The sequence below is a fragment of the Anolis sagrei genome, chromosome 6 (assembly GCF_037176765.1).
Source record: "Anolis sagrei isolate rAnoSag1 chromosome 6, rAnoSag1.mat, whole genome shotgun sequence".
In the NCBI taxonomy this organism is placed as follows: domain Eukaryota; kingdom Metazoa; phylum Chordata; class Lepidosauria; order Squamata; family Dactyloidae; genus Anolis; species Anolis sagrei.
Genome location: NC_090026.1, coordinates 101,761,782 through 101,789,307, shown reverse-complemented (window position 1 = coordinate 101,789,307; position 27,526 = coordinate 101,761,782). Strand labels below are relative to the sequence as shown.

General features: G+C 39.1%; 2 protein-coding genes across 2 annotated transcripts in view; one reads left to right on the top strand and one right to left on the bottom strand.

Moving 5' to 3' along the window:
• LOC132778841 (probable acyl-CoA dehydrogenase 6) overlaps positions 1–6,524 on the top strand; it is a 49,957-nt gene extending 43,433 nt beyond the window's left edge. The window contains exon 9 of the mRNA XM_060782245.2: positions 5,793–6,524. Within this exon, the coding sequence (XP_060638228.2) occupies positions 5,793–5,892 (100 nt within the window). The 3' untranslated portion in view covers positions 5,893–6,524. The remainder of the gene's footprint in view (positions 1–5,792) is intronic.
• A 2,638-nt stretch (positions 6,525–9,162) lies between these two features.
• BET1 (Bet1 golgi vesicular membrane trafficking protein) lies at positions 9,163–19,824 on the bottom strand. The gene is made up of 4 exons (XM_060782246.2): positions 19,612–19,824; positions 12,470–12,585; positions 10,638–10,694; positions 9,163–9,379 (listed from the first exon to the last, which is right to left on the bottom strand). The coding sequence occupies exons 1-4, from the start codon at positions 19,628–19,630 to the stop codon at positions 9,224–9,226; spliced, it is 348 nt and encodes a 115-aa protein (XP_060638229.2). The 5' UTR covers positions 19,631–19,824; the 3' UTR covers positions 9,163–9,223.
• Positions 19,825–27,526: the final 7,702 nt, after the last annotated feature.

Here is a 27,526-nt window from a genome sequence, read left to right as displayed (position 1 = left end):
TGAAAATATGGGGCTGACTTAATTCTATCTCTTTCCTTTGGGCCTTTGCTTTCATGGAGAAGAGTAGAAAAATAACATTTTACACATGCAAATTCTGTTTTACTTTTTGGGAACAAGAAGCACTACTCAGTAATTCCTGCTATTTTTGTTCAGATGTCATTCTTGTGGTAGGAAATTCCCTTTCTCAGAGTGGTCCAGCACATATCCCTTAACGTCATACTGTGAAGATGAAATTGCTGCATAATCCTGAGTTAGTATGTGACGCATAGGTTAGCCTTTGTGATTCCTGAGCATCTGGTGAATGCATTTGGGAACTGTAATCGTCCCCACCCTTTAGTCAGGCCTCCAAAATTAATGTTGCTTTATTCTTGGAGCAACCCTCAAAAATCACTTTTGCTACACAAATATGTTTTAAATGCCATGGAAGAAAATCATTACAAAAGTACAACTATGCTGTAGACTCTCATTTGGGTGTTGCTTTGAAAAACAACAAAACATGAGTTTTTATTCTTGAAAAAGAAATACTACATCCCATTAAATCCAGTATTTGAAGATAACAATTCACTGCAATTAGATTTGTGTGGAGCGGGTCTTTTCCTTTTCACAATTTCACATTAAACATTTTTAAACAAACATCACCAGTTTTTGAATTTACAAACAGTACATTCGGCCCAGCAGATTCTTCAAACTGAATGTTCACATCTCATTTGATTATTACATTTGTGTGTTGCTCAATTAACTTCATAATATTAGTTATGCAGAATTTCCATATAGCCATCATATTGAGTAGCCAAATTTATAACCTCATCCCCCATACATTGGTCTCTTCCTCTATATATTTACCTAATTAAAGCCATCTGAATTGGTGGCAATCACCACAAAATCCCAGGGAAGCAAACCTCACTGGTATCATGCCAGTACTTACATTTTGATGGAAAGTTGGGTGATGTATTAAAATAACCCACAAATTCTGTCCCCTTCTCCCCTGTCATAGGAAAAATTGACACTAAGAGACATCAGAAAGGAATTTCTCAGTTCCTGAAATCCAAGATATTTGTAAAAGTTTTGATCAGTTATTTCTGTATTACTACTCTCAGAATCTTCTAGGAAGCATGGTCGGTGGCCATACCAACTAGAGCAGTGGTTCTCAACCTGTGGGCCCAGTTATTTTGACCTTCACCTCCTAAAAATCCTAACAGCTGGTAAACTGGCTAGGATTTCTGGGAGTTGTAGGCCAAAACACCTGGGGACCCACAGGTTGAGAATCACTGAGCTAGAGGATTCTAGGAATTGTAATCCAAAAGATTTACTTTTCCAAGCTTTAGAATAGTGCAGGAATTCTTTGTGTGCTCAAATATACTTTGAGGTTTCAGCTAATTGGTAACATCATTACATGTCAATGTTCAGGATGTACCTGTGTTAAGGAAAAATACAAAGATTAAGAAGACAGTGTGCTCCATTTTGAAATACCTCCTTAATGTTGGTGGTGCTTTAATGAAGTTTTCTAGTATAAGAGAATACAGTAGACCAGGGGTCCTCAAACTTTTTAAACAGAGGGCCAGGTCATAGTCCCTCAAACTATTGGAGGGCCGGATTATAATTTGAAAAAAAAAGCATTTATGAATTCCTATGCATACTGTACATAACTTCTTTGTACTTCAAAAAACACTTAAAAACAATACAATAATGAAAATGAGGAACAATTTTAACAAATATAAACTTATTAGTATTTCAATGGGAAGTGTGGGCCTGCTTTTGGCTGATGAGATAGGATTGTTGTTGTTGTGTGCTTTCAAGTCGTTTCAGACTTAGGTTGACCCTGAGCGAGGGCCGGGTAAATTACCTTGTAGGGCCGTATCCGCCCCCCGGGCCTTAGTTTGGGGATCCCTGCAGTAGACCCTCCACATTTGCTGAATTTAGGGGTACAGGACCACTGCACAAGTGGGAAATACCTGAGAGAACACTTCTTTAGGAATCTGTGTCCCCCCCAGTGTATATCTAAGGTCAACTTTCAATGACCCATGTTGATCAAATCTGTGAATAATTAAATCCGCAGAAGTCACACCTGCAAATGTGGAGGGCTGACTGCATTTATAAGCTGTCATGAAATGAAAAGAATTCACTGGTCTATCAGTGTTCACAGAAGAGCAAAAAGAATTAACTGAGGAAAGATAGCAGGTATGCAAGCTGAAAGAGAGTGATGCTGGGTTGCAAAGCCTCTGCTTCCTTCAGCGTCAGAGAGGAAACTTTGGCTGCTTTCCACCATTCTGAGGTCTTGGAATGTCAAGCTTCATTGTGCAACTCCTTGGCTAGTAGGAACTGACTCATATCCAAGTTCTTACCACTAACAAGCCCAAATATAAAACATAGCACAAATGTAGACCAATAATCATTTTGACACCACTTCTTTCCTTAAGTGAAAATACAGGATTTGGTTTTTTAAAATTACAGTATTTTTCAAAAAAGTAACTGACAGGAAAAGAGCAGAAAGAGAAGGAAGGAGAGAACTCTCTGCAGTCATAAGCTAACTAAACGTGTTCAGTTAACATATGAAGAAGTGTGTTTATTATTCTGAACTCTTCTGTCTCAGATTATGGATCTCATGTGAACAAAAAAAAATTGGAGACCCTGATTTTTATGTATTTATTTTTAGTGAAAGAGCTGCTTGTTTTTGGTTCTTGATCACACAGGGAGCTTTCAAGCATAGGTGGAAATCTCCCATTCAGACTTGTTATTCTCATTGTGAATTGGTTGATGGAACTGAGGAGAATAATGTAAAGCAGTGTTTCTCAAATCATGCTCCTCCAGGTGTTTTGGACTTCTGCTCCCAGAAATCCCAACCAGTTTACTAGTGGTTAGGAATTGTGGGAGCTGAAGTCCAAAACACCTGGAAGGAGCACAGTTTGAGAAGCCCTGGTGTAAAATAATTTTTTCTTCAGGTGTTGACAGTACATAGGGGCTGCTGATTCAGCAACTTTAGCTGTCTTCCATATGTAAAATGTTAATATGGGAAAATAATTTGTGAGTATTTTTTTGCTCTTAAGACCATCTTTGAGCCACAATACAATTTATATAAAACCTAGTAAAAACCAATTTTCTACTGCCAATTTTGCAAAACAAAAAACAAAAAAAACCACCACCACAACAAGAGCAGCAACAAAAAAAAAAATCCCCAAACTTATCAGCTTTAAGAATTGAAATAGGATTCAGCAAGAGAGTTAGGTGTTCTCGTAGCCAACTTGCATCCTGATCCAGACTAAAATGGTTCTCTTTGAATTCAACAAGAGAGCAAAAATCAGGGATGGGGAAACATTTGGCATTCAAAAATGTTTTCATTGGATTCCCAGAAGCTTCACCCAGGATAATTATTTGTAAGGTATAGAAGGGAGTTGTATCTCGATTACTTATCTTGGGGGAAAACTTGCTCAAATGAATATTTTTGAGGCAATTTGGAAGGTCTGGAGCTAGAAGAGGATTTGTGTTGCTTTCTTACTCAATAGCATTGATTTGTGTAATCCTGATTCCCGAAATCCTTGTTAGGGTGATGCTTTTATTGGTCCACCTTAAAGATTACAAAATAGGAGTTCTCCAGAGCACTTCACAGACTAGATGAGAAACAAAGCTACAGGATGGGCCAGGAAGAGACAATACTGAGTAATGAAGGTAGAAAAAGTAAGGCATATATAAGAAAAATTCCAAAACCATACTCAGTCATCTATATGGAGTAAAGGTCCTCTAATAGTACATTTATTATGGCTAAGCCAAAATGCAGAATTGAAGACAAGTCTTCAAGACCTCAAGATCCTTTGGTCCATCAATTGATACATCTTATTAGTTCATTGATATGATCGGGTAGCAGATAAAAAAAGAACAGATCTGGAGCTCTGGTTTGAAAGCAGCCAGAGATTAATTCCTGTGTCATGGTAAAACAGTGCTGAAAGAATTTTACTCCTAGCTTGAAAATGATAAAATTGAATCTGACAAAACTGATCTTAGTGAGTGGGTGAAATGCAAAGAGAAATGGGTGCGTGAGCAATTCTCTGTGGGAAGCTATTACAAAATTCTACCAATGCAGTAATATTTGGACAAGTGGGAATTCAGTGCAGTTTTGTAGATAAATAGTGTAAAGAGGAAAGACTTTCAGTCCCCTGCATGCCACATACACAACCCTTCTGTGTATATCTTGTGCACTTCACTCCACCCCACCCTTAAGGAGCTCATGGTTAAGAATTATAATCATAAAATTGAGAGACCAAATGTACCATTTAATTCACGCCCCTTCCATAGAGAAAGATACAAACTATTCCCAACAAATGACCATCCAGTCTTTAAAAACCTTCAGAGAAAGTTTCCCCTTGTGTTCACTTTTTGCACGAAGAAGAAAAGGACTTGCCAATTTTGAGTTCTGAAAAATAATTGAGGCATGGGGGGGGGGGGGTTCAGGAAAGGAATCAACATAGAACATTTGGAGACCTAGAGGGTGAAGCTTATGTTGTTGTTTTTTTGGCTAGACAAGGATAGATCGGGGGTCATCTACTTTTTCTTTTTCTTCTTTCTTTTTGGCATGTTCTTGATTCATTTTTTTACTTTTAATGTAACTAAAACTTTTAAAATAAAGTAAAAACATAAAAAGGGTTTCATTTTAGTATAGATTGCAATATGGTTGCATTTTTTTTCCAGAAAAAGTCTGGGCATTGTAAACATGTGACAGGAGTCACAGTGGCACAATGGGTTAAACCCTTGTGCCAACTGAACTGCTGACCTGAAGGTCGGCGGTTCTAATCTCCAAGACAAGATAAGCTCCTGACTGTCAGCTCCAGCTTCCTATGCGGGGATATAAAAAAAGCCTCCCACAGGCATCCCCTGGACACCGTCTCTGCAGACGGCCAATTCTCTCACACCAGAAGCATCTTGCAGTTTCTCAAATCACTTCTGACACAATTAAAAAAACACATGACCCTCTTTGCTATTGTGTTGTGTAGCATAGTGTACAGTGGTGAAGGATGATGAGTATTTTAGTCCAGAGACACCTGAAGAGCCACAAGATCCCCGCCCCCCAGTGTAAACAATGACATCTCAACTATTTTTGGTAGCGAAACAGTATGAAAGGTTCTCATGGAAGTTCAAAGCATTTCTAGCCAGGTATATAAATGTATGTGGAATTTATTGACAATTGCTCCACTAATGCCAAAGCCCTGCCTGGTCACTGTAGTCAGGACAGGAGGAGGATAGAAGCTCTGATTTTTTAAAAAAATAGGGTATGAGTAACCTATGGTCCTCCAGATATTGTTGATCATCTCCTGCACCATTGTCCCAGTGGGCTACAGTTTGGGGAATTAGATATTGTTTAGAGCCGTGCATGCTTAGCAGCCCTTATATATACTCTTCCCCAACCTAATGAGTGAGGAATTTTCAGTATAAAAACTCTGCCTACAGACTGGAAGTGTTTCAAGACATTGCAAATCTAATCCTCCCCAACATATGCATTATTTCTGAATATAGTAATAGACCTTACAACTACATCGAGGAGGCTTCCAACAGTAGATTATACTCTACTTGTGGACCTCCCTTTTCATGGATAGACAGCGAAACCCAGCCAGATCTGATGATCCCTCAGAGGGAGCACCAGATTATTCCTGTAAAGTGAAATCATATACACCAGATTGAAGAACAATTGATTTCTATGGGATTTAGCCTTAGATTTGAACACATTTAAACTTTGTGTGTTTTAGTACACAATGGAAGGGAAAATTTATTTTGTCCATTCATTCATCTCCTTTGTCTTTTTGCAGAGACCTAAGATTGTTGTCTATAGGAGCTGGTGCCGATGAAGTCATGCTCTCCATTATATGCAAGCACATGAACATCTTACCAAAGCAGCAACAGCCATAAATCCTTACATGTGTTTGCTTTCTTTTTGATAAAACTGTCAGGAAAGAATATGAGGTGATGTTATTTTAAGAATCAGTTGTCTTGATTTTCTTAATGGCCAAGTTGTTGACATTTGATTCTACGTCATGAATTACAACCACCAGAAGCACACACATTTTACCAGAAATATTCTGCAGCATGACCTATTGCCAAGCAGCATTCTGGTCTGTTTCCTTGATTAATGGATTATTACAAGACTAACAAAGCCAACTTCATGACAACTTCATGCAGAAGCAGTAAGACACGCACATTACAGTGAAAGATTTACCTCAGAAAGTTTTGATGGGTGTACTTTTAATTACTATAATGTGAAAGCATCCCTTGTTTGTACACCTTAATGTTGTGGCACAAATCTAGGCTAATCCAAAGTAACTGTTTGGGTCTAATCCATCTGTTATTAGAAGAGAAGCCATTAAGGTGGATAACTCATTACATGGCATCGAACCAACCATCTTCCTTCTAAAATTTTGTCTCACTGGTTAATTGACTTCAATTTATTGTTATACGTAACAAGAAATGGGAATTTACTTGCAGTAAGTTTTAAACCCTGGCTTTGAAATAAGGAAAATTAAAACTATATATAAACTGAAGAACCATTTTGTATTCTTTATTCTCTATCGAACAAGACTGTACCTTAGGAACAGAACAACAATGGGAATCAATAATTTTCTTTCCTGGGAGACAACTGAAAGAGCTCGCTAAGAATGTGTGTTTGCTCATAAGATCAAATGTGTACCTGGTCGGCACTCTTAACCCTCAAGCTTCCTTGTTTTTTATTACAACTGGTTTTAAGCTATCCCATTTCTGTTCCTGCATAATCAACATTTCATTCAATTAGGCTGGCAAAAGTGGTAGCCACCTAGTCAACAGTTGTATATGTAGTTGTTTCCCCTCCTTTTAGAATGATAGTTTAGCCATCATATCCTCTTTGCAAGACCAGGGGACAGGGACATGAGTTTTCAAGCTACTTGCCTGGAGCTTGACCTGTTTCTCCAATTACTCCTGCGTCAAAGAATCAATAGCAAATTTCTATAGAGGTCATTTCCTTCCTGGGAGAAAATATGGGTTTCATGGTCACAAAGATCTTACTGTATGTACTTAAAGAACAGTCATACATTGCATTTGTATAGCCAGAAGAGCACAGGAAAGAAAATTTGCAATAAATGATCTTATCACTATTATAATACAGATGCAGCAGGCCTTCAAGTATCATACTAATAAATATACTACACATATTACATGTGGCATAGTGTGCAGTGGAGCAATGGGTTAAACCCTTGTGTTGGCTGATCTGTTGACCTGAAGGTCGGCAGTTCAAATTCATAAGATCAGGTGAGCGCCTGTCTGTCAGCTTCAGCTTTCTATGCGGGGACATGAGAGAAGCCTCCCACAGGATAGTAAGATATCTGGACATTCCCTGGGCAACATCTTTGCAGACAGCCAATTCTCTCAAACAAGAAGCAATTTGCAGTTTCACAAGTCACTTCTGACACAATTAAAAAAACATGTACAATGTGAACTTTTATCTCTTAAAATGGAAACTCAAAACATTAGGAGTCTACTTTTGCAGGAGAAAAATATTAAAAGTTTTCATACAGGCTTTGTTTTTATTTTAATAAGCTACAAATGATCAAATGCCAAATTTAATAAAACATTGAATATCCACTCTGGAAGGCATCCTAAACCCCTATGCATAAATATATAAAATGAATAAAAACATATTTGTAGGTCCATATGGGTATGAAAAGAATGGATTTACTTCTACACTGAAATCTGTCAATGAGCAGTATAATCATTCAGGAAATGGCTGGCCTTGATGCTCTTCTCAGCACCTGCTATGGACCTTCTGAGGTTGATCATTCTCTCAAAGCACTAAAAGATCTTGCTCCACAAGGAACAGTTCTTCTACACTAGAGATTAATGTAGTGTTTGCATTTACATCTTTCTCTAAAAAAAATCTATACAAGTGCAGTGCAACATGCTGAAGTCAACACTCCTACTCTGCTTTACTGAAAGTACCCCAAAACTGCTCGATGGTAAAACCAGCTGAAAACCACTGCTGTGGCCTCACCATACAGGAAGCTAAGTGTTCACATTAGCGAGCAATGACTTCTTCTCAGGAAAAAATGACCATAGCAACATCAGCATCTCCAAATATCTTCCCTCCTCCTCTTTAAAACTTGCACATGTTGCTGAATTAGAACGTACTTTTGCGGGATTTTAACAACTTGAAGTAAATGCTCATCTACTCATTCCAGTTTAAATGCGTATTTTATCCTGAAAGAATCGAACAATGGCATTGTTTGTGCAACTATTTGCAATTTGATTTGCTTCTAAGGAGACCACAACAGCATGGTCTCCTAACTAGGAAACATCATGATACCAAATCTCTTTCAATACCAAATCTCTAATACTCCACTTTGGTCAAAAATAGCTGAGTATTATACCAACCAGTAACTCCTTATATAATCACAACAGTCTTAATTCAATTGAATATGTACACACTATAAAACCAATTAAGGTCATAAGTACTATTTTGCTTGAACTAAAAAGATGCACAGAACATGCTCTAGAATGGTGCTGTCTAATGGACAAGACGAGCCTTGCTACATGAACATTAGGCACTTGATTCTAATCTCATAAAGAGAACCAAGTACAATGACTTGGGCAAACAATCATGTAGATCCAAAAGAGGGTGAAGTACACTTCCATGACCACTCCAGGTGAGTTGGGCTACCTGTATAGTCTCCTTAACTCCATCTCACCTGCCATATGAAATAAAATCTAGTCATCACATGAAGAAATTAGAAATGTTGGTAACTTTTGAACAATTCAGATCATTTTAACTGCATGCCATCACGGACACGATCAAGGTCAAATTAGGCACATACTTAATTTTTCAGTTTTAATGAGTCTTAAAGTATTTTGCTTTGATAGGTTCACAACTTTAAAAAAAAGCATGATCAAAATATAATGCTACTTATTAGTAGAAAAAGCAATAGTAATTACAAACTAGACATATTGTTTTAGAATAGGAAAAACCTAACAATATTAATAATAATAGTACTTGAACACCAAGTTTTGTTTCCATAAAGTGCTGGCATTTGGGACAATTTCAATTTAAGAACCCTAAAAAATAAGGGTTCTGAATAATGTTTCTGGCCTCATAAAAAAACAAGAAATGCACAAAACAGTGGCAGATGCATTCATCCTTATTGTAGTTTCTTTAAAAAAAAAAAAAACCTTCAAGGAGTCCAGAATGGCACTAATATTCTCACGCGAAATGTCTGCATCACCTCAGTTTAATAATCCAGTAAATGACAAAAAAGACAAACAGGGAGAAGAGCATCATGTAGCATAAGAGTTTTGTCTGACTTCCTCTGGAGAGAGTTTTCAGTCTTCCCACAGTTGCACCAAGAAACCCAGATGTTGAATCAAAGTCATTGTCCTATAAGACGAGAAGGAGACAAACATATCTCAGAAAGTAACTCTACTTGAGTTAAACATTCAAAATTAAAAATGTCACAGGATGGTACTTTTTTTTTTTTTTGCAAGAGAGCAAGTGTTGAGTTAGAAAACTCAAACCAGGACTGATGAAAGCCATAATCTTTCAGCTATGAAACAGGAATGACATGAGTTATCTTGAATTCTTTGAAGTTCAAGGTAGCAGATACGTATATACTTTATAAGTCGATCTCATGTATAAGTTGTGGTCAGATTTTGGGGGCAAAATTATGAATTTTGATATTTTATAATCTGAAAGGAGACAAGAACACATTCACTATCTCGCCATCATCTCCTCAAAGGGACTCAGGGTGGCTTACATGGGACCAAGCCTAGCATACAATAAAATTTACCGGCTAAAACACAGTTAAAAACATAATAACATATAATATAAACTATCTAACCAAAACAATTAAGAACTGCAAAATATAAAAAACATCACAAAAGTGTATCAAACCAACCTTAGTAACCAGGAATATGGAGGGCATGGTCAGATTAGAAATGGCAGGGCATGGGCTTGTGCAAAAAGCAAACCATAAGGCTGGGGGTACAGTGCTGAATACAACTTTATCTGTAAATTAGGGCTGGGCATTCATGGGACTAATTGTCATTCAAATGCACACTGAAACATATAGGAAAGACCCAAACCATTCAGGGCTTTGTAGGTGATGAATTACACTTTAAATTTGGACTGCAAACTTATCAGTAGTCAGTGGAGCTGTTTTAGTAGGGGCATCATCCGTTCCCTATAATTAGCTCCAGTTAGCAATCTTGCTGCTGACCTTTACACCAACTGCAGTTTCCAGGTAACCTTCAAAGGCAGCCCCATGTAGAGTGCATTGCAGTAATTCAGTCTAGAGGTAACTAAGGCGTGGACTACTGTGGCCAAGTCAGTCTTCTTGAGGTACTGATGCAGCTGGCATATAAGTTTTAACTCTGCAAAGGCCCTCCCAACCACTGCCTATACCTGAGCATCAAGTATCAGTGCTGAATCCAGGAGGACCACCAGTCTGCAGACCTGTGTCCTCAGGGGGAGTGTAACCCCATCAAGAACAGGTTGCCACCCTATTCCCCACTCGACCTCGTGACTGACCAGAAGGACCTCTGTCTTGTCTGGATTAAGCTTCAGTTAAAACAATGATGTAATTAATCATGATAAGAGCTAAGCACATTTGAAAATCTCATAAATTAAATATACATACCATTTCAGAAAGTATTTTATTTTGCTGTTTCACTTCTGTTCCAATTTCAATGGAAAGCTATGAGGAAAGAGATAGGGGATTGGTGGTTTATTGTAATACTATAAAATGGATGACATCATATAAAACTAAGCTTGTGTGGGAAACATCAAAGATAATGAAAATGTTTTTTGAAAGAACCTTTAAAACTAGAGATACTGTAAAATAGTGTAAAGTTACAGATTTTCCTTTTGCCAAACATGAATAATTCTAGCAACATCTTCATTACATTTGTTTTTTAACAAGATTATCTAAAGCCAAACAGATGTTAAGTGTTGCTGTATGTGTGTGGATTTTTTTTACAATTTTATCTTCATGTGTATTTCTTTATTTAATGTGTTTTAGTTATCTAATGTTTTTCTCTCTTATTTATTTGAGTGTTTTAAACCATATTTTGAAGTCTGAGCCATACCCCAATGGCTATCTTGGAGACTGCAAAGGCTGCTACTCAGGTGTGTGTGTGGTGGGTGATTGTTCTGCTTTATTACTCAGGCTTTAGAAGATTGGACAGGTTTTGGAAATGGCAACTTTATGTTTTGATTGAATTTCAGAAATGATTATTTCATTGGCATAGGAAGTGTCTAGCCCAACAGTTTATTGGCATGACCTTGCTGACTTTTAACTCCCTTGGGAAGACCACTCTCTGCTGTCAGGAAACGCTTCTCAAATAAGCACATCTTCTGCTCTCCCAACTTGCAGTTAATACCATGATCAGCCAACCAGGTCAGCTTCAGCTCAAATCTAATTAGTGGAAGAATGTGATCCATCAATGAGAAGTCCATACCTTCCGAAGGGCACTATTTTGACTGAATTCAATTAACCTGAAGACGCAGGTTCGCAGTTTGGGTGTGATCCTGGACTCATCGCTGAGCCTGGAGCCCCAGGTTTCGGCGGTGACCAGGGGAGCATTCGCACAGTTAAAACTCGTGCGCCAACTGCGCCCGTACCTTGGGAAGTCTGACTTGGCCACGGTAGTCCACGCTCTGGTTACATCCCGTTTGGACTACTGCAACGCTCTCTACGTGGGGTTGCCTTTGAAGACGGCCCGGAAGCTCCAACTAGTCCAACGTTCGGCAGCCATGATACTAACGGGAGCGGAGCGCAGGGAGCATACAACTCCTCTGCTGCACCAGCTCCACTGGCTGCCGATCTGCTACCGGGCTCAATTCAAAGTGCTGGCGTTGGCCTTTAAAGCCCTAAACGGTTCTGGCCCAACTTACCTATCCGAACGTATCTCGGCCTATCAGCCCGCCAGGACCCTAAGATCTTCTGGGGAGGCCCTGCTCTCTATCCCGCCTGCTTCACAGGTGCGGCTGGCGGGTACGAGAGACAGGGCCTTTTCTGTGGTGGCCCCGCGGCTATGGAACGCCCTGCCCTTGGAGGTAAGATCAGTCCCTTCATTGATGATATTCCGAAGAAGATTGAAGACCTGGATGTTTAAGCAGGCATTTGGTTAACCCAATGCAACGAATGGTAACTGACTAAAGGACTGGCAACATGGATGACGAACTGGATCACGTTTTTAGTTAAGAGTCGAACTGGATTGGTATTGATGCATGAATTGTGTTTTTATGTTTTTTATGTTTTTTATGCTTTTAACTGTATACTGTTGATTGTTATATTATGTTGTAAACCGCGTTGAGTCGCCGGCTAGGCTGAGAAACGGCGGTATATAAATATAGCAAATAAATAAATAAATAAATAAATAAACTTGTGGCTATGTTTCTAATGTCTTGATCGAGTAAGCATTATGTACTCCAATCCATTTTAATGTTGCTTTATAACAATATACTTACTGATTTTATGGCAGTGACTTTGGAGCGCAAACTTTCTGTTAACTTTTCATTTTCTTCTTCATACACACTGTAACCACTATTGGCATAGCCATAATTGCCACCAGCGGTTCCTTCACCTGAAAAGATAATCAGATTAAGATACCAGAAATGCAGCAGGAAAATGGAGCCTCTGGATGGAAAGAACAATTGTCCTATTTAAATCATCATCTATCAAAAGAGATGGAGATAGGCAAAAACATTACATCCTATGAAGACTTAGACTCCTCACAAAACAAAACAGGCATAGAAAATGAAGACAGGTAATGGAAGGGAGACAGATAAACGTACCTAGTCCATCTAATGCCTGGGCCTCCCACAATCTCAACCCAATATGTTGAATTCAAAGGTTTCCATCTGCTGATCCACATCTGTTCTAGCAACTCAAACACCCCTTTATTCCAACAGCTTTTTTTCTGAGTAGCAAACATTCCCAATACATAATTTTTCTCTTTTCTTGATTGTCTGAATACTTTTTCACGTCCATACAGTGTCCTACTCAATTGGTGAGAGTGACACCTTTGTTGTATGATGGCTCAGTGTACACAAGCTTTCTTTCATGCACACAATTATGAGAATTTTTGTACATAAACAACTTTCAGACTATGCATATAAGTTTTATACAAGACAAACAAATTTTGTGTTTAGACTTGTGCCCCATCTCCCAAGATATCTCACACATCTAACTATCAAGCAGACAAGTTGTACCTGCAGAGGGATAGAATCACAGAATTAAAGAGTTGGAAGCGACCTCAAGGACCATCCAGTCCAACCCCATTCTGCCATGCAGGAAAACATGATCAAAGCACTCCTGCCAGATGGCCATCCAGCCTCGGCTTAAAAATCTCCAAAGAAGGAGACTCCACTACATGCCTAGGCAGCATATTCCTCTGATCTTCATTGTGTAAACAAATATATGTATACCATAACCATAATCCTTCCATTTGGCAATCTTCATCAGCTTTGATTTTATTTTTCAATTTTCATCTTATGTTTAAATTTGTAATCAACTCTGAGGGCACACTCAACAAGCAAGCGGCAGACCTACCCTGAATAAAATGACCGGACATACAGGTTTTCATTATCTTTCCAAAAGCAGAAACATTGCAAGAGAGGCAAATCTGGCAGGCACCAACACATGGCACAAGCGGACATCAAAGAAAAAGGATATAATCCAGCCAAAGTGTCAACATTCATTCTCATTTACAGTATTATTGGGATTTAATACAGACCTCAAGCAATACTTATCTGCTACATTTATATCCTGTGTTTCTCTACAGTGAGCTAACAGCAGGGATGCACATGACTCTACTCCAAACACCAAGTCTTTCCTTTTTAAACACGTGATGGAAATTCGGTTGCTTCCCAAATACACACAAGGTAGAAGTAACAGAGAAGCCAACACTGATATAAATTCCATTGGTCCAATCAATCTGCTCTAATTGGGATTAGTCACCTGCTGGTCCCAATTAAACTCATTAAAACCATGAAATTTGTGTAACTGTTGGCTTTCCATTCAGCAGTTGATTCACTGTAGTTTGGATTAGGCCAACAAGGCTTCATTGCAAACAAAATCCTTACTGCAAATATTCTTCATATCTGCTTAATTCCTACTAAAAGTTTGCTCTACTTTACAACATTTTAAGCTTCTTAACAGTTAAGTTACAATTTTTCTGCAGCAGCCCTTGTTAACAATATATATATATTAGCAATATTTAAAGAATATTGGAGTACTAAACATAGAATGTTTAAGTATCTTTTACCACTGATCAACTGAAATCCGCAGAGAGTCACAGCTCCACATCTCTGACATAATAGGTTGAATCTAGATTAAGCTGTGCTTTACAGCACAATCCTATACATGTTTACTTTCTATGCTAGTTCAATACAGCCTAACCCCAGGTAAAGAGGAGCTGGAGTGTAGCTGTACTGTGACTTACATTAATGGGACAAATAAACCTAAAATAAGATTCAGAGTTTGACTCCAGTTTTGTTCCTAAATTAAAAGTTGTAACATTTATAAAATGATAAAAAATAGAAAGTAGGGGTGCCAAAAATAAATTAACAATGTTTAACATTTGCCAATTTTGATGAGCAATCAAGGGAAGGCAGGTTATGTAGTACTGTGAGCAAATCGTCTCAAAAAATGGCTGTTTCAATAATCCCATGTGTGTTCACATAAGGTCAGGCAGAGATTAGCTTGAAAACCTTTTACATCCAAGGGGTTAGAATAACAGAAATGTCAATTATACTCATTATGAAGCTTGGAGATGAGCTCACTGGGTTTCTGGGGCAGCAGCAGGCTAAGCAACTGTGTTATATGGTCAAAGTTTGTAAATTATGTATCATGAACAAGAGACGTCTAACAGAGGACCAGATGTCCACTTTCTGCTTGATACAAAAGAAACATAGCAGCCAGATTTTCCTTGGAACCTCAGTTATCATTTCCAGACAATAACTCAAAACATGTTCTCCTACAGGACTTTTTTAGAGGGCTTTGGGGCAGTGTTTATAAATTCAACATCCCAAAGTTCAAAAATATACTCATTTGCTCCATTGTAGCAAGTATCTCAGTCCAACACTTCTAGCACAAAGAATCATGATTTAGAGTCCTTAAGCAATTGCAAACATAAAGACAAATACTATACATTAGAGGATTCGATTAATATGGTTCTCCAATGCAATCCAGGTCCTCCAATGCAACTTCATGGCCTAGTTCCACTGGACATTGACCAGAAAGAGTTGTGCTAGTGGACCTAAAAGAAGCTTTGTTCAAAGAAGACAGACACTGTATTGGTTAGATGCTTCCTTTGCCCAAGAAGGGGAGGATTAGTCTATTCCCAATGAGGTTTCAATTTCATACAAGACCAACAGACAGATGCTACTCTTTCATTCAGGTTGAACTTTCTTGGTTAGACTGCAGTGTGTTGTATTTTCCAGTTCCTAATCCTTATATGCATAGAATCCAGACGATTCAAGACTACCTCAATTTTCTGTTAGTTTACTGATGAAATTAAGCAAACTCCCTTGCAGGAAGCTGTTGTAGACCTGACTCTTCCTGTCTTTAGCCACCTATATGTAAAGCATCCAGCAGATAATTGCTAGAGATCAGTCAGAAAATAGAAACCTGATGACTGGAAGGAGATTTGATTGACCAAAGACAGCAAGGTCTTCTATATATTTTTTGCTAGCTGCAAGGAAGAGATCTGCTGGATATCACTAAAGGTCTGTCCCTCTAACCAAGTGGTTCTCAACCTGTGAGTCCCCAGGTATTTTGGCCTACAACTCCCAGAAATCCTAGCCAGTTTACCAGCTGTTAGGATTTCTGGAAGTTGAAGGCCAAAACATCTGGGGACCACAGGTTGAGAACCACTGCTCTAACCCATCATCCTGCAGTTGCACTCAGATGCTTATTGGAAACTCAAGGTTTGTTCCATTGACAGTCAGCAACTAGTGTGCTGAGGTAGTAGTTTCCTCATGAATAATAATTATTGATGACCTCTGAATTTGTCCAATTCTCTTTCTAAATTATGTCAACTAGTGGCTGCCACCAGAGAGCCAGACCCACTTTTCCTAACACAAAGTACAAACTGACGCAAACCTTGGAAAGCAGCCATATACAATTCAAATGAATGTGCCTGCGGTGCAGAATTGGAACAGGTCACACAAAAGCCAATGTAGTCATACAAGTATAACAGTAAAGCTTCAAACAGCAAGTATTATATATGCTTCATTTTAATTTGGCACTAGAGCTGTATGACTGGTGGTTTGGATTTCATTCAAGAATAAAAACAAATGATACATTCTATCATCCTAGTAGTATTTCTGCAAGAAGTATTCCATGTGAGCACAACATGAATCACAGAGAACATTGGGCTTAAGTATCTAAGCAAGCTCATTTTATCATTCTACCTACACAATGAACACCTGAACAAAATGGTGATTATTTGAAGACTAAGAAAATATATCTCTACTGAAAAATAAATGTTATGTTACAATACTTTCTCCATTAAGGTTACGAGCCCATCACCTCTGATTAAATATAATAACATTTATTCTTCAACATAAATAAATTTACTTATTCTTCAAATCATCATCCTAGTTATTAATAGTGATTAAAGGTTATATATACTTTGAGGACACCTTGAATATAATTTGTGAATGTTATGAATAAAACATTGAAAGCATATGCTAATTAAGTAACATTGACTGAAAGCCTTCCTAAGGGTTTATTATCACTGTAGAATTAATGCGATTTGACAGCACTTTCATTGCCATGGCACTATGAGATGGAATCATGAGATTTTTGGTTGGTGACGCACCAGCACTCTTTGGCAGAGAGGGCTAAAGACCTGATCAAACTACAACTCCCATGATGCCATAGCATGAGACATGGCAGTTCAAATTATGTCAAACAGCATTAGTTCTACAGTCCAAATGCACCCCAGGTTTCAGGTTTTGCCATGGAAGCCTCAGGGTTTGGGATGATCTGAACTGGCTACCATACCCCAGGGATTAAGGTTTCCCATCTATATCTTAAAGAAGGCAAGGAATTGCTTTGAATACCGGAAGTGAAATAAGGTTGCAGCCTCTTCATATAAAACCCTATTTGTGGACTTCTTCTACACCTAGGCTTATTGGTTGAGGGTCACTGTAGTTCAGATAGGTAGGAAATCAATTTTTATATGTATGTGTGTATATATGGCAATAGTTACATTTATTAATATGCTACTTTTCTCTTAAAAGAGAGAATACATGCATACACATGCATATATGTGTTTATGTATACATAAAATTATGTGTGTATATATAATGTATGTTTATGTGTGTAGATAAATACATATATATGTGTGTGCATACATGCATATTATAAATTATGCATACATATATGAGTTTACATAATATGTAATGCATGTTTATGTAAATATGTGTGTATGTATATAATGTATGTGTGCATGTAGATGTGTGTATATAATGCATGTTTATGTATGTATGTATATATTGCACATAAATTGTCTCTGTGTGTATATATAAGGTATGTGTACATACAGATGTGTGTATATGTTATTTGTGTACATGTAGATATATGTGAATATATATGTGTGTGTGTATAAAATGTGTGTGCACATGTAGGTGTGTGTGTATGTGTGTGTGTGTATTTTATATATATAAAAGTGTCATCATCAATGATCACTCATGTCCAAGTATGATGGCCTTCCAAGTGTTGTGTCTTAGTGGTGGGCCTGTAGGTGGCTGTGGAGACCTACTCTTGAGCCGCATATTCTTCCACAGTGAGGGCATCATTTTCCAGATGGAAGGTGGTCCCAGTCAGAGTTGACTTGACACGCCTTCCTCTTGGCGCATTTCTCTTTCGCCCTTCATTCATACCTCTTTGAATTCTGCAGCACTACTGGTCACAGCTGACCTCCAGTTAGAGTGCTCAAGGGCCAGGGCTTCCCAGTTCTCAGTGTCTATACCACAGTTTTTAAGGCTGGCTTTAAGCCCATCTTTAAATCTCATTTCCTGTCCACCAATCTTCCGAGTACAGTAACCACTTTGGGAGATGGTGATCAGGTATTTGGACAAGGAGTTGATGGTGGACAATCATCGCTTCAGTGCTGGCAGTCTTCACTTCTTCCAGCACACTGACATTTGTTCACCTATCTTCCCAAGATATTTGAAGGAATTTTTGGAAGCAGAGCTTATGGAATCATTCCAAGAGTTAAGTGTTAATGCATTTATGTATGAATGCATCTATATGTATATGCTTCTTGGCAGGGGGCTGGACTGGATGGCCCATGAGCTCTCTTCCAATTCTATGATTCTATATGTGAATAGATAGATAGTTTGTGTATATAGATATAGATACATAAGTGTGTTTTCATATACAATGTGTGTGTTTAATATGTATTCAAGGTGCAGGTTATTACCTACAAAGCCCTGAACGGTTTGGGACCCACCTACCTTTGTGACTACATCTCCTACCACAAACATGCACGATCTCTTCGATCCGCTGAAGAGGCCCTTCTCTCGCCCCTTCTTCTATCACAGACTCGTCTTATGGGAACAAGGGAGAGGGCCTTTCCGCTGAGGCCCCGCCACTTTTGGAATTCACTGCCTAAGAAGATCAGGCAAGCCCCCACCCTAGCTGGTTTTAAGAAAGACCTAAAAACCTGGCTCTTCCATTGTGCTTTTGGAGAATGACCATTCAACCCATCTGGTTGTCTTAGTCTACAGCTGCCCTCAGAAAAAAGCATCTCTCCTCCCCCCACCCCCTAAAATGGCTAAATCCCATGGTTTCTCCCTGTTGGGCTCCTTTCCTACTAATGCACTTTTATCCCTATCTCACCCAGGGTTTTAACTTTTTAAACATTTTACCTCACATATTTGGCCCACCCTCCGTGTCTGGTTTTAATATGCTGTTTTATGTTGTTGGTTTTGTTATTTTATATTTTGTTATGATGTATTTTGTTACTGTGTGTTTATTATGCTGTATTATTTTGGGCTTGGCCTCATGTTAGCTTCACCGAGTCCCCATTGGGGAGATGGTAGCAGGTTATAAATCAAGTGTATTATTATATTATTTATATATAGGTAATAAATTTGTGTATGTATATGTATATATAATGTGTGTGTATACATACACACATGAAGATGTTATCTACATCAATATTATATAAACACACATTACCTATGCATATATATCAGGCATGGGCAAACTTCCTCCCTCTAGGTGTTTTGAACTTCAACTCCCACAATTCATAACAACCTGCTGGCTGTGTTGTTAAAGGCCTTCGTGGACAGAATCACTGGGCGAAACGTCAGGAGAGAATGCTTCTGGAACATGGCCATACAGCCAGAAAAACTTACAGCAACCCAACTGTTAGAAATTGTGGGAGTTGAGGTTAAAAACACCTGGAGGGACGAAGTTTGCCCAAGCCTGATATATATAATCTGACACTTATATGTATGTGTGTGTGTGTCCCAAAGCTCTCTCTGTGGTGCTGCCTGCCTTGTCTTGGGCCTTCAGGAGAGTCCCTCCCCTTCTTCTCCTTGGCAGCCCCCCTTAAAGCAGGGCGGGAAAGAAGCCCCCCGTCCTCACTCACCCAGCCCGGCCCTCCTCATGACGGCTCGCCAAGGAAAGCGAGGGATGGATAGAGGGGAAAGGCCTCTTCTCCCGCGGATCCCAGGGGCCAAGGCCTCACCACGAACTCCCCTTCCGATCACCCCACAAAGGCCACGACAGCGCTGGAGCCGGCGCCGCAACACTTCCTGAATGAGCTGGCTCTCGCGAGAGCTTCTGGGTAGCGTAGTCCCGGCAAAGCGAAAACAGGAAGAGAGAGAGAGAGAACCCTCAGCCGCAGATGCTCCTGGGTAATGTAGTCTTTGCTTGAATGAGTGCTTCTGCTGACTCAAGCTAGCACAGATTGGGTCTTGAATTGTTTTGAGTGGGGAACTCATTTTTCCCTTTTCTGTCATCCTCACTTCAAAGTAAAGCCACTCTTACTAAAAAAAGAAAAGGGATTATTATTCTTTTTGGCCTATGTGATTTATAAATTGGGAGGGATAGCCAATAAGCCTAGAGAAGACAATTATGCTGGGGAAAATGGAAGGCAAAAGGAAGAGGGGCCGACCAAGGACAAGATGGATGGATGGCATCCTTGAAGTGACTGGACTGACCTTGAAGGAGCTGGGGGTGGTGACGGCCGGCAGAGAGCTCTGGCGTGGGCTGGTCCATGAGGTCACAAAGAGTCGGAGACGACTGAACGAATGAACAACAAAGCCAATACTCCAGTATGAATTACTTGGGCCACATCATGAGAAGACAGGAAAGCTTAGAGAAGACAATGATGCTGGGGAATATGGAAGGAAAAAGGAAGAGGGGCCGACCAAGGGCAAGATGGGTGGATGGCATCCTTGAAGTGACTGGCTTGACCTTGAAGGAGATGGGGGTGGTGACGGCCAACAGGGAGCTCAAGTCCATGAGGTCACGAAGCGTCGGAAGCGACTGAATGAATAAATGAACAACAACAACCAATACTCCAGAAGACAGGAGCAGAATTCAAAACGAGCGTAACAAATTAAAGATACGATTGGCGAAAACTAACAAAATGAAGTTCAACAGTGACAAATGCAAGATACTCCACTTAGGCAGAAAAAATGAAATGCAAAGATACAGAATGTGGGACGCGTGGTTCGAGAGCAGTAGGTGTGAAAAAGATCTTGAATTCCTCGTGGACAACAAGTTAAACATGAACCAACAATGTGATGCAGCGGCAAAAAAAAAAAAAAAAGCCAATGGGATTTTGGCCTGCATCAATAGGAGTATACTGTCTAGATCCAGGAAAGTCATGCTACACCTCTATTCTGCCACATTTTTCAAAATCCAATTATCATGGGGACAGAAAGTGAGGTGGAATCTTCTGAACAAGGTCATAGGCAGCAAAACAAACTCTATAGATATATGTGTGTGTGTGCGTGCGTGGAATTATACTTTATAAATGTTCCAACTTACATACAAATTGAATTTAAGAACAAACCCATCTCGTTCTTAACTTGAGGACTGCCTGTGTATATTTTGAAAGAAAGAGCACCTCCAAATATCTCTGCAATGCTGTCCACATTTCTGGAGAAATTCCCTCTGAAACTCCTATTGACTCTTATTTCATTCATAAGACTAATAATAATAATAATAATAATAATAAACTTTATTTATACCCCGCCACCATCTCCCCAATGGGGACTCGGAGCGGCTTACATGAGGCCAAGCCCGGACAACAAATTACAACAAAATAAAACCAGAGCATATACAATACTAAGCTAATCCATGCAATTAATATGTCCAGTTTGATTTTGGCTCTTCCATTTACATGGTTGAACCTGAAAGTATTCCTCTACCATTAAGCAAAAGGTAAAGGTTTCACCTTGATGTTAAGTCTAGTCGTGTCTGACTCTGGGGGTTGCGTGTAGGGAGTGTTTACCTCCATTTCTAAACCAATTGTCTGTATTTATTTATTTATTTATTTAAAACACTTATATTCCGCCCTTCTCACCCCGAAGGGGACTCAGAGCGGAGCACAACATATACATGGCAAACATTCAATGCCTGGGTCCAAAACATAAACATTAAAAAACATTTATCTAAATATTAAAATACACCATTTAAAATAACACAATTTAAAACCGTCCTAGCCATCTGCAACAAATCCAATTGGCCTAAGGTCATGTGGCCAGCATGACTGCATGGAGCACCGTTACCTGTTTTCGAACTGCTAGATTGGCAGAAGCTGTGGCTAACAGCAAGAGCTCACTCCATTCCCTGGATTCGAACCCCCAACCTTTCGGTCATCAGGTTTAGCAGCTCAACAGTTTAGGCATTTATAAAGTGATAATTATAAACTGATAAGGGATGGGTTTTTTAAAAAGAGTGGTTGGGGTTTTAAGGTTGGTAGAAAGCTTTAATAAATAATTATATATTTATATTTTAATGCAATCACGTTAGTTTTAATTAGCATTTTCAAATAGTTATTGTGAGCCACTTTGAGAAAAGCGGGATAAAAATAAAGCAAATGCATACATAATTGTACAGAGCTGAAGCTGTCCCCTTTAAGAAAACACTTTATGGATTTATATACATTTTATGCCTGCTCTTGGGGCTTTTTCCACTTTTTTTAAAGTGTAAGGTTTTTAATGACTGTTCTTCACCGTCTGTTTCCTCCCGTGATCTTACAGATGTTGCCTGACATCATTAGTGAGCAACCAAGCTGTTATCCTGGGCTTTTAGGCATTTGAATCTAAATCTGCAGTCAGTTAGTTTTTTTATATAAAAAAGATGGCTTTCAGAAGGAAGTCTTGGTAGTTAATGGGTGATCCATCATAATAATTAGATAATGGCTGAGAATTTTTATAAGCACAATCCACTATATCAGCAGCATGAAAGAAAGAGTACATTCCCTTGAAACATGTGCTAGCGGTTCTCCAAAAGGGAATTGTGTAGGTTTTAGCTTCCCTCCTATTCATTTATCTACTCTCTCCCTTCTGGACACACAAAAGACTGGGTAACTTGGAAGTCTATGCTCTGGTACGACAAGATCAGAGCCAGTCTTTCGAAATGGGGCTTTAAGGTGGAGTTCACAACATGTGAGTGTGGAGAAGAGCAAACCACAGACCACCTATTACAATGCAGTTTGAGCACTGCAACATGCACAATGGAGGATCTCCTTATAGCCACACCAGAGTCACTCCAAGTGGCCAGCTACTGGCCAAAGGACATTTAATATAATGCCAAGTTTTTAAACTTTGCATTTTTTAAAAATACATTACAACTGTGCCCTTGGTTTGCTTCTGATATGATAAATAAATTTAACTACTTACAGCTGTATTAATAGATGTGCTGTTGCACGCTGGACCTGTGCATAAGACTGTAGACAGGACATAAATTCTGTGTGCCCAATGGGACGCCGGGGCTGCCTCAGATTAAAGGCCCTTGGATTTCCTTAAGACAGAATCTTTAGATTGCTTAAAGGTTCAACAAAGTTCTTTATTATTGAAAACAAACAGGTACTTTAAGGCTTTCTTAACAGTTTATTGGCTCTCTCAATCTTGTCCACAGGGAACAGGCACTATCTTCATAACTGTATACTAATTAATGGGGAAATGCTTAACTTCTAATCTGGTCAGTCTGTCTTTGCCTCTGTTGGCGTGGAGCCCCTGCACCCGGTACCAACTGCTTTTGGCTTCCACGAGTGACCCTTACCAAGCAGAGCTTTGTAGACTTCCAGAGGAAAAAGGAGTTCAGGTTTCAGTGATGGCTGGCTGAACTCCCTCAGCAAAGGAGCTGTAAGGCTGTATAATCCTCGGCCAAGCTATGGGACCTTTCTCCCCGGCCAAGCTGTAGAAGACGAAGCTTTCTACAGGAGCTCTTGGTTTTATGTCCTGCATGAAAGGCTTCTCTGTATGGACTGAACCCAAAATGGCACCTATTCCCTCCAAAAACCCCAAAAGGGGGCGGGACCAGGGAACCTAACTATAATTGACAGGTGGCTTGCCCTATGAAGCTACCTATCTGCAGAGTCCCTGAAACTTAGGACTACAACAAACATTCAATGCAAAGCAAACAAAATTGGAGCTCCTGGTACAGTTGTACCTGCACAATAGAAGCTGCTAATTGCAATCACATAAATCATTGGGGTCTGCTCACTAGGATAAAATGCTCCCTTTAGTGCTCATCTATTTCCTTCCTGTGATTGTTGTGTGCCTTCAAAGCCATTTCTGGCTTATGGTGACCCGATCATGTGATTTTCCAATACTGAGAGTGTGTTGGTCACCCAAGGTCACTCAATGGCCAAGCAGAAAATCAAACTCATAGCCCAGCACTAAAACAACACAGTAAAACAATCCAAGGTGAGATTATGGACATGTTTGAAGTCGAAAAGTATATTCCTTTTTTATAATCTGGATTGTTCAGTACAACCAGGGATTTCTCTTCCATGAACCTCACAGCCTCTGAATAATATAGTTACAGTTTTTCAACTACAACTCCCATTATTTCAGAAAGTGTCAGCTTTTTCTTTTTTTCCTGTTCCAGAAAACCTTCCATTGTTTTGACATCTCCTCTATAAATTGTGATGGATGTTTTGCTTTGGAGAATATTAGTACAGTAGAGGTGGAAGGAGAAGGAGGTGGTGGCAGAAGAGGAAGGGAAACCCTTCCACACAGCCCTATATCCCAGAATATCTGCTTTGAACTGTAGTTTGAGTTGTAGTTTGGTAAGGCACCAGGACTCTTTGGCAGAGAAGGCTACAGCCCTTGTAAAACTACAACTACCATGATTCCATAGCATTGAGCCATGATAATTCAAGTGCTGTCAAACTTCATTCATTCTACAGTGTAGATGCACCCAAAGGGAAAGCAGATTAACATGTGTATTACATTTCTTCTGTACTGATGGAATTTAGCATCTACATTTTGAAAGAACCATAAAGTAGCTTGCATGTGAGTTTTCCATCAATATTCATTCATTTTCCAGGGGGTTTGCTAGAAGGAGTCTTTTATTCTGTTTTAATGAGCTTATATTCATGGGTTTGAATATAAACATCAATAAGAAGCTGTGTTCAGTTCATGCATAATGCTAGTCATGTTTTCCTTCTGCAGCATTAGGGCCGCATTTTTATTGTTCGCACTGATTAATAATCTAGTGAGTGGGCAAGACAAATTCAGCAGCAATCCTTCAACCCAATAGTAATTGCACAGTCAAAAGAAAAGGTAAGCCTGAATAACACCATGATTTGCTCTATATAAATGCCAAAGGTTGTTTTCAGAAGTGGTTAGTAATCTCAGGAAAGTGGGCATGAACAATAATGCTGCCAAGAATACAACATTCTACCCTTTCCTGAAAGTCACAATTAAAAAATAAATAGCTGTTTTGACATTTATTAGGATTGGATGCCATTGCTGACTGAATACTTATAAATAAAATATAAGATTTATTATCACCACATGTAAGACTGGTATCAACCACAAATGTTCTTATACTAAAATAATGCTTATCCATTGGTTTTTCAGGTGCATTCAACAGTATAAGGTTTGTATTGTAGGTGATGCTCATGATGACTTTTCCAAAAATGGTGGCTGCTGAGTTACAAAAGAACACAATCGGGCAAAAGAACATATAATAATAATAATAATAATAATAATAATAATAATAATAATCCCAGTGGTTATCGGCACACTGGATGCAGTGCCTAAAGACCTTGACCTGCACTTAAACATAATTGGCACTGACAAAATTGTCAGCTACAAAAGGCCACACCCTACTGGGATCTGCACACGTTATTTGCCGATATATCACATAGTTTTAGACACTTGGGAAGTGTCCGACGTGTGATTCAGTACAACAACCAGCATAGTGATCTTGTTTGCTGTGTACTAATCTTGTTGTGCTTCAAATGATAACAATAACAATAGAAGACAGTGACATAGGGGATGTTGGACAGATTGGGAAGACTTATCCCTTGGCTGAGTAATAAGGCAAACCCATATTATATCAATAGATATGCAATAGATATGATGGGATGAGGAGGAATCCCATCCAGTCTAGCATTCTTAAATGATGGTCTGCCTACTTAAAAATGCATTTCCTGAAGTATGTGTGAAAGGGTCCCAGATTAATGAACTAATTCTAGCAGTTTTCATTGTGATCAAAAATAGATCTTCTGTAAATTGAATGACTCTTAGTACAGAAGGCACACCATCATTCAAGAAGAAACCATCCTCAAATGCTGGAGAGAATGTTGCTGTGAAGATCTATTCTGAGTCCCCAGCTTCTTTGAAAACTGAAGAAGCCAAACTGTTATTGGCAGATACTGGCAAATGGCATTTGAAGGCTATTGCTCACTATTTTTCCCTACATGAAAAAGTAGTAGGAAAAATGCCTGTTTCCCTAATTGGAGTAACTAGGGGAGAAGTTCTACTAGTGCCTTCACCAAAGACGACTAATGGGAGAGCTGTGGCCACATTGATGTCATTCAGCCCATGAAGAATTAAAGTAGGTATTCACCATTAAGTTAAAACATGCATAGTACTATACATTATTTTGGGAAGGGGGCATCAGACAAAGTGCCTCACTGTTTGTCCTTAGAAGGAAAAATATAGAAAGCCATCTACTACATGACTACCAGCCTCCTCCCAGTAGACTCAAATCAAGGAAAAGCTTTATGAGAACTACCACTACTCTTGTGGGCAGATCAAAAGACAACCTGGCAAAATGGCACTACCTAAAAGAATCCCACACCTTGTGTGACTGTGGAGTGGAACAGACAACTCCACATCTGTATGCTTGTCCACTATGCCCTGCCTCATGTACAGAGGAAGAATTATTGGAGGCTACAGACAATGCCATTGCTGTTGCCCGTTTTTGGTCAAAAGATATTTAGCTGTAAGCGCTCCTTCTATTTTTATCAGTTTTTATACTAATTTATGCAATGCTTTTTATATGAAATAAATAAATAAATAATCATCCATGACTTCAAAATATTCAAAACACAATCCCAAAAGTCAAAACTTAACTTTGTCATTTAACATAAGATACACCATTTTACTACACCATTGGATATAATGGGACCTGAGCATCCCCAGGTTTTGATATCCACAAAAGATCCAGGAACCAAACCATACCAAATACCAATAATCCACTCTACTCTCTTCTTATTTCCTGTCTTTTACTGAAACAGTACACCAGGTGCAGAGAGCTGCTGATTTGACATGTAAATAAGTTAGGTAAATACATATTCTGCTTGTTGATACTATTGGGATGAGGAGCAGGGACCACAAAGTATATGAGAGAAGTGGAAAACCTGGTAAGTGTAATGATTTTGTTAACAAGTCAAGAGAAAAGCCAAAGAAAGTTAGTACAGAAAATGAGAGCATGGTTAAAGTTTTCTATAAATCACCCCTTTGTGTCATTTCATTAACATCAGTTGGACTACAGTTTTTTTCAAGTTTGCACAGTTAAAAATAAATGGACCATTACTTCCAGGTTTAACTATAACCCTACATCCCAGGACAGGAGAAAAGGTGACAAAAAAAAAAAGATTGGGATCTGACAGTTTTCAATGCATAGAGCCTGAATTAATATCAGTATTTGTATATTGAGAGATAGGAAAAGATTCTTGATGAACCCCACAAAAAAGCTCCCCATTGCAACCTCCAACAGCCTCAATAAGGTTAATCTAGGCATGGGCAAACTTCGGTCCTCCAGGTGTTTTGGACATCAACTCCCACAATTCCTAACAGCCTACCAGTTGTTAGGAATTGTGGGAGTTGAAGTCCAAATGACCCGGAGGGCCAAAGTTTGCCCCTGCCTGGGTTAACCAAATCTGAAGTATGTTTGGAAATGCATTTCAGAGAACTACACAATTTCCATGCTCACTTTCCACCCCATTTGTATGCTGTGTGACAATTTTGTATACTCTTGCTACACTCATGCTTGCAACACACAGCAATATTGCTTATACACAAGCC

Coding starts and splice junctions, on each gene's coding strand:
- BET1 (XM_060782246.2), bottom strand. Junction 10,695..12,469: donor AAGTCACTGCCATAAAATCA/GTAAGTATATTG, acceptor CTTTCCTCATAG/CTTTCCATTGAAATTGGAAC. Junction 9,380..10,637: donor ATAAAATACTTTCTGAAATG/GTATGTATATTT, acceptor CTCGTCTTATAG/GACAATGACTTTGATTCAAC.